We start from the raw sequence: 14,200 nt of genomic DNA on the forward strand, positions 1-14,200 counted from the left end.
TATTTAGAATGAAATACTCTAAACGGAAGTATTCTTTGTATCTCTCTGAGCTAAAAGAAGCTAACAAGCTAAATTACAAATATTGTATTTCAGGCATTAATAAATTATTTGCTAGATTAAAAACTATACCAATATATTAGAAAAATACTATGGTCTTTACAATTATTTTTTCTCAAAGATTTTTTTTATTTTTTTGAAGTAAATCTAATAATCAAATATATAATTATTAAATACGATAATTGATCTTTTGTGTGTGTTTATGTGTGTTTTTTTTTTACAAACTAGAGACAAGATGGCGCACATATCGTTGAAATTTGTTTTAAGTCAAAAATTCAATCTGTAATTAAGTCGTTTATTCCTACAAAACGATTTCGTAGAGAGATTCTCTCACTCCTCACAAAATTTTTTTTTTTTGAAACTCAAAATGTAAAGCAAAAAAATCATTTTATTAACAGCTGTGACAGTTTTTCTCAGAAAACTCGAAAGGCTTCGTTATATTTCGATTATCTCCGTAGATACAGTGTGTTTTCAATGACAGTTGATAAATAAAATGTGACAACTAATCATTAACTAATAAGTAAATTTAAAATACTATTCTTTCTTATGGATTAATCTATTTTCATACGTATACCCTAAAAACTTTTGTAAACAACTTGACATTTCGTTCTTGGCGCTTGGCGTAATAGCGTGAGATCTTCTTTCATCACAAGAGTGAGTGTGATATGAAAGACTACCAGCCTGGAGGGTTATGGATAATTTAGTCTTCAAATTTTAGCAATCTAAGGGTTCAGAAGTATTGCAATTAAACGAATAAAAAACTTTCTTTTACAAACCGACGACTCAATTAATATTGTACTCAGCACAGTTTAACGCCACATATGTTATCGATCTACACTATCTGTACTTCCTACATTTACAATACAACTTGAAAAAGTTGTTAGCAAAGCAAATTGTGACTATTAGAGATATGTTCAAGGGTTTCGAGGATAATTAATTCTCCGTATCCGATAAACCTCAATACACCTTTCAAATTCTATCTACATTAATAGACACGATTTGATAAGGTGCATCCCCTAGGTTATTGAGTTTTATCGGGAGAACTAACTGGCTCACATCATAAAGCTGCCTTCTTAAAATACAAGCATTCATACATTTGAGTTTCATAGGAAATTAGCTTTAATTAAGGTATTCATTTATTCTGTTAGTTCCAAACTACTAATAAACGACTTAATTCTAGATAATTACTTTCAAAAAAGTTATGACATGTGCCCATCCACAAAATGTTACATTTTTTTTTTGCGGATTTAAATTGTTTATTTACATATTTTTATTATTTTGTGTATGTAATTTTTTTCTTTTAAATTAACTTTATTTAGAATAAGATGATCACTTTTCACATTGGAATAAAATGTTTATTTTTGTTTTTGTTCAAAATTTTGTAGGAGTAAACACTTTTTGTTTTAAATATGATAAATGATGGAACGGCTGTAAGCATGAAGAATGTAGAACAGGAGAAAGATCGCTATGTACTAAAGCATTAGCGTACCTGTCCCTAAAAATTTGTAGAATTTATAGTTCATTTTCAGCCACCAGTCGCGCTGTCAACAAGAAGTTGTATCTGTGAAGTTAGCTGTTGTTGTTAGCATAATGTACAAATTGATATATCATTTGAAATTAGCGCACAACAGACCGCTTTTATTGATACTACATATTGATCGCAGCGCCTCACTTATTTTATACATATTTTGGGGACAATATTTTCTATAGCGATCGTTCTCCTGTTCTACATTCTTCATGGCTGTAAGTGTGAATTTATTTTACACGATTGTGTGTATGTATTGTGTGTATTTTATGAAAATAACAACGTGTTATTGATAAATTAATGAACACAATTAATTGTTTGTTTTCTTTAAAAATTAATTTATATCAGTACAATATTTGAAACAACAGAAAATGAACTTTGTATAGGTTATGTTCCAATCAAATCAATATATTTCAAAATGGCGTCTAATATCTTGTTGATCTATACTAATTAAGATATATTGGCTGTCAGGAAATGACGTATATATTGAAATATTTGAAACATAACCTTAAAATAGGAACAGAATAACACGTGTTATGTAACATTTATTGTTTCTTCTTAATAACTTTTCAATAATTTTTTTTACGTCAATTTTTTTTTTATAAAACTAAGTGTACAATGCCTGTGTTTTTTTTTTAATTTTGAACAGGTATCTATGTTTTTTTCTTTTAATACTTAATTCTAAAAATTATGTACTTATAACTATTCAATAATCACTATTTTTTTGTTAACATTTAAACGGTAGCGACAGTATAAAACATGTTTTTAGCGAAACAATACAGTTTTTATTTGTTTGAATATACGGTTTTTTTTTTTTTTTAAATATTTATATGCTTAATCTGGGCACTGTCGTTAGGAAGAAGCTAAAAAACTGCACCGTATATCTTGTGTGAATAAAATTTCATCTCACACCTTTTCATTTTTTTATATACCTATAATTTTTAATAAGAAGTCTTTGCGATCTATATTTACAATTTATTTTTTTCAATTATTAAAAATAGCATATAATTATTTTTGTCTTACAGGGATGAATTTGTTTAAAAGAGATTTTCCACTAAGATTTTCGTAACATTTAAGTACAAAAAAAAATTGTTTCTCGACTATTGCTGTTACAAAATAGTTTCCATTACAAAAAATTCCTTTAAACAAATTCAATCTGTAAAGAGTATAGGTTGGGAATGACAGAGAGGTCAGAGAAAGAGGAAGGAAGGGGGATCTTATTATAAACATATTCACATAATACATAAATTAATTTTTTTTTTGGGTTATATTAATTTTATATTTTTGTATTTATATAAAGCACTCTATTTTATATTTATAATATATATATATATAATATTGAAATATAATACTTTTTTTTTTTTTAATATTGAGAACGAAAATGTTTTTTAATAGTTAGGCAATGTATCTGTCACATTATTGTTTTCCTTTTTGTTTTGGGTAGATAATTATATAAATACTAAATTTCAGAAATTACTAATGTATTTTATTTTTTTTATTTTAATAAGATAAAATAATTGTTTTTGTTTTTTTTTTTTTTGTTGTATTATGTAATATGTTTTTATTAAATATTGTATTAACATCAGTTCAAAAAAATTCTTATATAACTAGGTAATTAATATAAATTAATATAAATATTTTGCCAAAAACGCAAAAATAAGGTGAAAATTATTATGAAATTTGTTTTGTGTTTGATTAGTTAATGCTTTTTAAACGTTTTCCCGCGATAAGATCGAATATTGTATTTCAATATTTCTGGTCCTTCGATCCGGATCTCGATAGTTTATTGTAGATCAATAACAAACATTGTTTTATAAGAGAGAAATGATTATATTTTTAATAAAGGGCCTCTTTTATGAATTTTGTTGTTATATTTCATAGAAATATTAACCTTTATAATTTCCAATGTGTTTTTTTGGGTTCAATTTAAATTATCCCATTTTGTTTGTGGATTATATGGAGATCAAACCAAAGAGCGCAAAAGAAATATACTTCCAAACGTTTTAAAAACATTACTTAAGAAACTTAAACAAAGAAATTAATAAGAAAAAGAAGAAACAAAACAAAAGTTGTTTAGTTTGATTGACTAGTATACCAGTGGCTTAAAAAAGTTCTATAATATTTTTCCAATTACTTATAGATTTTAGAATTATTTGTTTTGTTAACTGATACTACTTTTTTTCATATTTACAAGAACGTTATCAGAGAAATATTAGTTAGCAGCATCTCATTTTGCAATAAAAACTGGCTGGTTTGTTTGTTTTTAGGTTATAAATATTTAAGAGGTACCTTTTACACATACTAAAAAAAATCCTCTCCGTGTTTTTTAAGAAAACATTTTGGTTTTTAATCATTTGTCTAAAATTAAGTCATTCATCCATCGAATTTAAAGGGGTTAACTTGTGTGCGCGATGGGAAATCCATCTGGCAGCATTCGCATAAAATACACAACTTAATTTTAAGATAAATGAGTATCGATGAGAATTTATCTTAATCGAGAAATTGTTGTTTTTTGTACTGCATATAAATGGCAATTAGCTTTAGTTTTTTTTACTAGAATATTTGTTTTTTAGGTTAGTTTTGTATTTATATATATATTTTTATAAAAAAAAAAAGAAAAAATTAATTTTATTAATGAATTGTTTAGTTTTTTTTAATTAATAATAATTAATAATTACAAATCGTACAATATTTTTTGTGTTTAAACAAATAATTATCCATTATCTTAATATCAGTCTTACATATTTACACGAGTAAATGCATAAAAATTAGCTGCCGTAATAATTAATTAATGCAAATGAGTTTATTAATTGTTTTTTTTGTGATTTCTAAAAGATGTGAAAAATGATATAATATGTATATAATGAGATCCATCATTGATTCTCGAAACGAAAACAAAATCCATTCTGAATTAAAAAATTTTAGCACAAATAGGTTTCTTTTTTTAAATTTTATTTTATAATAATTATATAACCAATGAGGCACTATTTCAGTATCATACAAATTTTTTTTTTCAAGTGGATATATAAAATTAATAATTACGCCCATCGCTTTTTGGAAAAGGTTGTATAAAAATCTAAATTTTTCTTTTTGGTCAGTATAATAATGGTCGAAATTTTTTCCTAAATATAAAAATAGTTTTTAGTTTCTTAAATAATTTATACAAACTTGCTTTAATGACTGAATTTTGGGGGGTAAAATTGTTTTTAGGTCGAATAAAAATTTTGTAGGAATTAGCTTCAATCATATTTTGAGTTTTAGCCCATGTGCCACACATAATTATGCCAGTTTTCAGACAAATTTGATCGTTTATAGTGTAGCGTAATAAATGCATAAATTTAAATTGTCTACAATCCCGCAAGGTTTCCGGCTAGGTCCTAAATTGTATATAAAAAAGATATTTTTGGGATGACTCATGACTATGCACGGAAGAGATTTAAAGTCAAACGAGAATATGAAAGAAGCTACTGATTAGCAAACAAAAGTTTGACTGATTTTTGAAAAAACCAGATTTTTGTACATCCTTTTTCAATAATTAAAGAAAAAATATATATGTGCTACACATTAAAATTGGAGCACATGAATAATTTTTTACATTTGATTTTCTTTCAGAATAGACTCGAATTTATCCAAAAATAAAAAAATTATTAATTTTAATATTTTAACGACAGAAACTTGACTGCTTTAAAAAAACTCCTAATTCCTAAAATTTTAATTAATAATATTTCTCCTAAAATTTACAATATACAAATTTTTTATCAATTATTATTTTTTGTTTGTTAAATAATTAAATCTTATTTTTTTAATATCTACGGCTTTTAATTATATTTATACTTTTTTTTTATAAACAATATTAATCATTTTTTATTTCTACAACTAAAATACTTTTTTTAATTGTATTTTTTTACCGATGTATCTAAACACATTCATAAGAAGCACTTTTAATTAATTTTTTTTTTGTTTATTTTTAAATTTTGGAATACTTTTTATAAATATATTGTAATTCTATTTATTTATTTATTTATTTATTTATATATATGTATAATAATTATTAACATTGCTCCATGGGAACCTAGATTCTCCAGAAAGCCGCTAGAGTACTATACTGACCAGATGATTTGATTTTTATGTGTAAAAAATTATTATTTCGGATGTAAGAAAATTATTATTCCTTTATTCAAATAATTGCAAAATTAAATGAAAATCGTAAGCTAGCTAATATTTGTAAATTATTTCAAACTTAAATAATAATTTTTTTACCTCACAAGGATTCGTGGAAGGAATTCTTGTTTAATTTATTCCAAAAATAAGGAATAATTTAAATTCTGAACACATCTTTTCAGAAACAAAAAAAAACTAAATAAAGTATAAAACTAAATTAACTTATAAATAACGCTTAAAAATTAAAAAAAAAAAAAAACTAAATTAAAAAAAACATCATGATCTCAAGTTAAATTTTGTGTGAGGAAAAATTATGGCACAGAAAAAATACATAAATTCTGTACAAAAAAAGAAAATAATAAAAAGTAAAATAAAATAAATAAATTATAAAAAATTAATACTAAACTTTTATATTTTTCCACAATTTTGAGATCATGATTATGCTTAAAAAAAAAATTTGACTAAACTTCTAAATCGGTTCGTCTGATCGGTTTTGTACAACATGCAACTTCAATAATGTTTAAATTTCTTATTAAAGTGGCACAAAATACGTATTCATACTTGGTTTTGTTTTTATGAGTGTTTTTTTCTTCAAAATTTGAGACCATTTTGTTTTGTTACATTTTATTTTTTTAAATATTTTTATTGATTAATTTTTTTATTATTTTGGTGAATAGGCAACGATATTAAAAATAAAGATATATTGACAAATTAATTACAATATTCTTTTAATTTATTTTTTTTAATTTAATTTTTAGCAAAAAGTTTGTTTTTGTGTTTTCACTAAACTTATTATTTCAAGTTTTTTTTATATATTTCGTATAAAATTAAAACAGCTCTTAAGAAAATTGTAATTTAAATATATCAATTTTTACAATAACGGATGGCACGGGTAAGGTTATGTATTAACTTCCCTTTTTTTCTTTAAGTTTCCCATTTTTTTTTTCGTTTTTTGTGCTTTGTAACATTTTTTTTAAATATATATATATATTTATATAGAAGTCTATGATATTTACGCTCTGTAAATATAACTTGGTGGACAGTCCGCTCCTCCTGACGATTGGTTGGGTGGTGGTGACGGACTGGACGAGGGGGGCGAGGGTGAGGAGCTTGATGAGCCCCCTTGACGATGCGGATGACGTCGCGAGACCCCCGGCAAGCGCGACATACTACGATGGGCGCCCCCGCCCTCCTCACTTGTTTCTCAGAGGTAGACTTTTTTTACACTCCTTGTTGTGGCAAAACCATCACCACGTCGATAATTATCTCCCTGTAGTAGAGGCTACAGTTACATTTATATAAGTTTCGTTCAAAAAATTGTATTTGATGTTTTGTAAGTTTTATGTTAGATATTTCTTTTGGAAAGCTAATGGTTTTAAATGAGTTTGATTGCGCAAAGCTTTTTTTTTAATGGTTACCGTCCAAAATCACCCGTTATAAATAACTGCTAAATGAAATGACCTTAAAAAATAGCGCTATTTCAAAATAACTTAAAATTACTTTGATAAAATATTATTTTTTAAGATTATTTTTAGTGTTATTTTCGACAAGGTTATTAAAGCGGTTACCAGTTGATTTGAATGTGTTGCATGATTTTTGCGTTTTGTTTTGTAATGTTTTGTTGTATGTGTTTATGAGTTTAAAAAAAAAACAAAAACAAAAAACAAAGTTATTTTTCTCAATTAGTATTCATCACAATGTCTTTTTTTTAAGGCTTTAGATAAATTTTAAATATAAAATTAATACAATTGGCGTCCTACTCCCCTATATTGAATTTACTACGATTTGTTTCCAAACATGAACTGCCTCTGAAGTGTTTTCGTTCATTTTCGAACTAAACATTTAGAATTCTCAGGTATGGATACATTAATTGCGACAGGACTTAGAGCATTGAATATAATATGACAAACAAAAAAGGCTGTAGCAAATGATTTCGCCATAAAGCAAAGCAAATCTTGACGCATAGAAAGATATCCATTATTCTTTTTATGAGTAAATTTTCGATATAGGGGAGAATGCTATCGAAATAGTTCGATTATATATAAAACATTTAAAATTATGAAACAAAAAAACATTAGCTTGCAATGAAAATTAATCGTAGTATTGTCTACTCACTTGATGTGATCGTAAGGTACCAAAATTATCTCGTCCGCCACGATAAGCGTCACGATTATATCCACCATCTGTTTGAAATTGGAACAATGTTTCAGCATTATTCTGATGTGGACCTTTATTTCGTACCGTACTCTTTGGTGAATGTAATTTGGGTGGAGGTTGTGGAACTAACACTGGCTCAGCATATGTGACTTCTTCTTGTGGAAGAAGTTTTGGTTCAGCTTGTATTCTAATCAAATAGAAAAGGATTTAGAAATTGTTGAAAAACCTAAGAAAGAGGGTTATATACTTACCTATTAACATTTTGTCGCTGTTCGAAATATTCATACTCCGTGTCAGGATAGGGTAAATTATCATCTTCATCCTTGTGACATTTCCTACCACAAAAGTATCCAGCGGCAAAACCAACAACAAGCGCTGTAACAGCTCCAGCAACAACAGCCATTATCAATGTTTCAATTGAATATTGTGGTGGAAGATTGTCAGCGGCTGCTACAGAAGGACCACTGTTGTCATACTCTTTTTCTTGCATAATATTTACAATTTCACCATCTTGTTGATCTTTGTTGGGTCGCATAATATCTTGATTTGGCTGACTTGAACTTAATCCGCCAACGCTACCAGCATCTTTCCCGAGGACACTACTAGCGGGACACGCTGCATGTTGACCCGTTGAAACACTTTGATAGAAGAAGTTCTCTTCGTCCCAACGTGGTGCACCATATGAACGACATTTACCCGATTGTTTGTCCCAAGCACAATACGGGTCTTGCAATGCAACACATTCGCTACAACTGCTTATTTGGTTACTATCACAACGGTGTAAGCGCAATGATTGCACTTCATTATCAGATACGGCAATTAAACGGCCATCAACCACTTGAAGGTTTCGCACAGCCATATGGATTGGGAATACTTGGATTTCTTCAATAACAACTGAATTTACACGATTTCTGGCGTCTGCTGAATCTGCATTTACTGCTTTGATTACTTTTCCATTATCTGAAAATTAAGCAGTGTGAAAATAAGTCTAGTAGTTAGTATTAACCTTCTCAAGCTAAGCATTTTCTGCGAATTTTAGCAAGAAAATTTGACTCAATTTTGTAGTTTTATACTAAAAACAAATTTTACCTGTTCCAATAAATAATACATCGTAAGTTTTTCCACCAGGCACTTTTACTTGAGGGTCAACAGCAATTTGTGTAAAACGATAGCTATAACAGATAAAAAATTAGATAATAAAATCATGGATTTCCAAAAAATTACCAAATACATACTGAAAACTAGTTCTAATTATAATTGGTTGTCCAAAGAATGAAGGAACACTTTCATCCATTAACGAATGTTGCTTAATAAAATTTAATGTTAAATCTGGCAACGTTCTGGAATCATTGTGACATAAACCAGGCCGTGGATCTGGAACTTTAACACTTTGAACTGGCAACCAATTGGAATTTAAAGCAGCCTGTTCTTTAAAATTCCCCTCAAATGTATCCGAGATATCTTGTAATGAGAATGCACAAACTGCGCTACCCGAAATACTATTTGGTGGTGTTGTGAAAGTTCCATATATTAATTGAGCACTTGTACCACCGTATTCGCCATCAATTAATTCCGTTGTGGATTCTGTAAAGTATAGAAAGAAAAATGTTAATAATTGTGGAGATTTTTTTGGATTTAAAAGAACTTACGAATTTCATTAAAGTAAAATGGAAAATCTCCACTAACTGAACAATTTAATCGTGATTTTAAGAATGAAGTCCACCGATTTCGGAAACGATGTGGACCACCTCGATCATATTTACAAACTCGAGCAACTCGGGAATACACAGCCTAAAAATTAAACAAATATTATTCTAACTTGTCCAAAGAATTGTCCCAAACAGTCTTACCTTTCCACAATTTATATATTCTACAGCTGTTTCTCGAAAGAAAAAGTATACGAAATCTCCTTGGGTCATCGAACTTACAAAATCAGGAGCTTAAAAAAATTTATTCAAAAATTAATTATTCTGAGTTGTCTTTAATATTCTATTTTTTGCTCACCATTCAAACTCATAGAATCATACTGTTCCGTCTGTAACGGTTCCCTATATATCATTGGGTCCATACCACTGAAATCAGCTACGGTGCCCGTATAAAGATCACCATCTAAAATTGGAAAAGTTATTTAGAAGTTGTGGACGGAAACATTTAGATTTTCTATTGAACTCTTAACATACCAACAAAAATTGCTGTTGAATTATGATATGGATCGTACGGACATAAAGCTTGTCCTGTCTTATCCTTTTCCACTGTATAGTTACCAGGGTGTATTCCATATTCTCGGCACATTGGTTTAAAAGAATTTGTACCACAAACCAATAATTTGTTTGGGGTTATTTTTGTCAATATTCTTATATAATTTTGACAATTTTCCTGAAACAAAAAAATATTTTATATTTAAATTGTACATCTATCGTCGATCTTTTTCATTTTCTCATAAAATGATTAACATCTCTTGACTGCGTACCTCGTCTTTTCCTTTCATAACACACATTTTGGCATCTGTATCTTTGGAGTACCATGTTAATCGTTGCAACTCTGACAAATCAGTTATACTCAAATTGTACACCAAATTTCTGGAACAGAAAAAGAAAAAAAAATTAATATTCCCTTAAAAAAATTCGATCTACTAATTAAATTATCATCACATTAAACATCAAAAAATATTTCATATAGAAAAATAACTATGACGTTTGACTTTTCTAGTTAGAAACAAAAAAATTGACGAGAAATATCAAAAAACTGTGTTAGTATGATGAAGAAAAAGACTTGTGCTGACTGTTAAAACATAAACAGAAAGTACTTTGATATTCTTGGAAAATGTAACATAGACGAGAGGATTATGTATGATGATTCTATCTCAAAGTTTTTTTCTAGTTTTTCATATTTAGTTTTCTTTTATTTATTTTTTTTATCATTTTACTGTTTTATACTTGGACAAATTTTGGTTTTATAGACTGAATGTATATTTGAATTTTAGCTACTTTTTACAGAGTCTATTAGTGAAAAAGAAGAAAAGTTTTGCTAATATTTTGATAACGTTATAGTGATCTTTTAAATCAGTTGATTAATACCTGTCGCGACATAATCTTCATCATTTTTGTGGCGTTGGAAATTGTTCAAAAAAACCCTTACAATTTACTAAGAACAAAGTTCGTTTCGATTAAAATATCTACGTTTTCATTAGTTAAATATCTATTCCCTCATTCACTGAACCAGAAGGTTGCATGCGAAGATTCACCAGCTACTATTGACAACCACGGTGATTTAAAACTTCTTGGCATTAAAATTTTCTTTCCTTTTATTGAATAGCTCTAAATAGTTAAAGGAATGCTGAAACTGTTGAACAGGGACATATCAGCCAAGGTTTAGTTATGAATCTTACGGTCTAAATGTGTCTCTTCTGGGTAGCTATTGGAAACCAATTTAGGTAACTACCCCTTAATGCAAACTATAAGTTTAATTTAAAAAATAATGAACTACAGTCCCAGTTTTTTTTTAAAATTCGATTGTATTCGGCAGAAATTGATTTCACAAGAACGGTGACTATACAAACAAGTCGTTTTGTATCGAATTAGTTCGATTTTCGGTATAAATGTTTCCAAATAAATGTTAAATCCTGGATTAAAATAGTTATTCGATGAGACGAAACCACTTATAAGAAATCAATAAAAAAATAATGGTGAAAAAAGTGTAAAAATTAACACAGGCGTAAATAACAACTTCGAATTTAGTTAAAAAACAAAGATTGTAAATAACTTTGTAATTAATTAAAGGATAAAATTCCGTGGTATGATTGATAATATTCCTAAAAACCTTGAAGATTTTGTACTTAGAAATGTATATATCAAATATAAAATTGCCTTTGTAGAAGAAATATTTGCATATGAAACTTGGGCATTAAGTATAGAGAGAGAGAAACTATACGGTTTATATTATACTTATATATACACGTTTATACCAATGTATGTACAATTCAGAAAAGCAAGAAGAAAAGCATATATTCAACCAGACATTTGCATCGTCATGTTTGTAAGATGGATATGAAAAATGCAGTCAGACATATTTGATCAGATTATTTCTTGGTCTACACTTTTACATACAGACATACATACAATACATACATGCATGTATATATGTCAATATTATACAAAAATATGTTTTTAAGTTTTGTTTTAAAAAAAATTTGGTCAAATAAATAAAACAAATGAAAATTGCATTATTTATAAGCTCTTGAGCTTATAAATTTTGTTTGTGTTAGCAATAATTACAACGTTTTTATACCATTTATATATGAAATATACATAGTATATTACGTTTAGACCCAAGTTTGTAACGCTTAAAAATATTGATGCTAAGAAAAATAAATTTGGTATAGATGTTCATAGAATGAACTAATAAGTCCTGTCTGTGAACACGATAACTCAAAAACGAAAAAAGATATCAAGTTGAAATTTTTACAGCGCACTCAGGACGTAAAAAATGAGGTCGAGTTCGTAAATGAGCAACATAGGTTAAATGTAAAAAATGTTCCTTATCCAAAAATAAACAACTTTTGTTTGAAACATTTTTTTGTATATATCTCGGTTTACTCACGAGGGCACACATTATGTATGTGTGACATGTATAGGTATATGTTTAATGTTATAGACTAATCAACACTGTCTTTACATGGTATTTCAACAATTAACTCAGTCAATTGTTTGTTTTCACTTGTTTCAACTAAGTCTCTAGAGTAAGGAAACAGTCAAATCTGGATAAGGTCGTGTTGTTTTAAACTTTGTAAAAAATCTACAAATGAAAAATAGAAAACTATAGGAGAGATAGTCTTTCTAGTTTCTAAGCGAGACTATTTACGTTTTCGATTACTATTATAACTAAAACTGATTTATAAGTTATATCTGATAGTTCTTGTAACTTTGTTTTGTGTAAAGATATATTTCTTTTTCTTTTAGCTCTCTATTAGTGACAGAACTATTTAATTTGGACTCTTTGCTACTTTGAAAACTATAAAAAATATTAAACAAGAGTTTTGAGGCTAAAATTTACTAGATATACATGATTGAAAATATATAAGAAAATCATAAAAAGGTTATAAAGATATTTTTATGCACAGTAGTTTTTATGCAGGTCTGATAATTGAAGAAATTATGATAATCATCCGTCTTTTTAATTACCATTTATATGATATTTACTTTTTGAATACACGGTAGTATCATAAAGTTTAATTAAAATATTTATTATATATCGTATTACCAGCATTTACAAGAGTACACCCTTACTAGCAAAAAAAAAGATAAGATGTATAAGTAATTAAGCTGTGGATATTTGTCTTTAGGGTTAAGATAAGAATCTTTTAATTATGGTTGTAAATCTTTACAAATTGTTGTATTTTAAGAGAAAAGGAAAATTTATACATTTTTTTCCCCAGTATATTTATTATCTGTATGGGTTTTTCGTATTTTATTTTTCACTTTTATCTTTTTCAAGCCAAGGGTCAGACGTAGTATTTGATAATCATTTCAAAATGGTAATTCTTGTTACACATAAGAAGATAATTGAAAAAAGATAGTCAGTCATGGGGACTGAAGTAATTATAGTATGAATAATTAAAATTTCATGGTTTGAAAATTGAAATAATTAACATACTAGCCCGGCCATAACCCGGCCACATTTTGAACTTATCAAATTGCCAACCGTTCTGAAATGATTTTAAAATACCACAATTGGTCCTTGACCTACTTTATCTTTTATAAATATCGAACAACTGTATATTAGAAAATTCCAACTAAATTAAATTATTAATCCTTCAGCATAATACAGAAAAATTAAATTAGGATTTCACAAAATATTTTTTAATTTCTAAAAGTCAGTATCTATATTCGTTTAGAATTTCCTAGAATTGTAACAATTTTTCTCTTTGAAAGCAATTTTTTTTTGTGGGTAGATAAAACAAAGGTTTTTCATAACACACTTTTATTAGCTTGGTATGTATCTATGTAACGGAATGTTCGAACGAGATTTTCACCCACTTCAAAACGTCGGGTTGGGTTTTATGGGTTACCAAGTATAGGTAAGGGAATATCAATAGTTATTTAATTATTAAATTCTCGGAAAAATACATAGTGTTGAGAAATAACAGTGCTATAAACCGTGACAATTCCCATTGTGACTAAAAAAGGACTTTATTTCAGTATAATTTAAGGTAGTTTGAGCAATTACGGTGAATGTTCATTTTTTGCGATAGATGATAGTTCAAAGTCCCTTGATCATAATAAACACAGTTTTGGGTTGGGG

General features: G+C 27.7%; 1 protein-coding gene across 2 annotated transcripts in view; it reads right to left on the bottom strand.

Annotated features, from left to right (window-relative positions):
* Nucleotides 1-6,634: 6,634 nt before the first annotated feature.
* The window catches only part of LOC123298400 (semaphorin-1A), an 805,573-nt gene continuing 798,007 nt past the window's right edge, over nucleotides 6,635-14,200 (bottom strand). Inside the window, exons 3-12 of one of the 2 annotated variants that reach the window (XM_044880393.1) lie at nucleotides 10,371-10,479; nucleotides 10,081-10,276; nucleotides 9,905-10,009; nucleotides 9,751-9,839; nucleotides 9,550-9,691; nucleotides 9,136-9,484; nucleotides 8,990-9,072; nucleotides 8,152-8,860; nucleotides 7,859-8,087; nucleotides 6,635-7,013 (exon numbers count right to left, since the gene is read on the bottom strand). In XM_044880393.1, the coding sequence (XP_044736328.1) occupies nucleotides 6,948-7,013; nucleotides 7,859-8,087; nucleotides 8,152-8,860; nucleotides 8,990-9,072; nucleotides 9,136-9,484; nucleotides 9,550-9,691; nucleotides 9,751-9,839; nucleotides 9,905-10,009; nucleotides 10,081-10,276; nucleotides 10,371-10,479 (2,077 nt within the window). In that variant the 3' untranslated portion in view covers nucleotides 6,635-6,947. Of the gene's footprint in view, nucleotides 7,026-7,858; nucleotides 8,088-8,151; nucleotides 8,861-8,989; nucleotides 9,073-9,135; nucleotides 9,485-9,549; nucleotides 9,692-9,750; nucleotides 9,840-9,904; nucleotides 10,010-10,080; nucleotides 10,277-10,370; nucleotides 10,480-14,200 lie in introns of both variants that reach the window. The other variant, XM_044880391.1, reaches the window with a different exon arrangement.

The sequence above is a fragment of the Chrysoperla carnea genome, chromosome 4 (assembly GCF_905475395.1).
Source record: "Chrysoperla carnea chromosome 4, inChrCarn1.1, whole genome shotgun sequence".
Classification (NCBI taxonomy): domain Eukaryota; kingdom Metazoa; phylum Arthropoda; class Insecta; order Neuroptera; family Chrysopidae; genus Chrysoperla; species Chrysoperla carnea.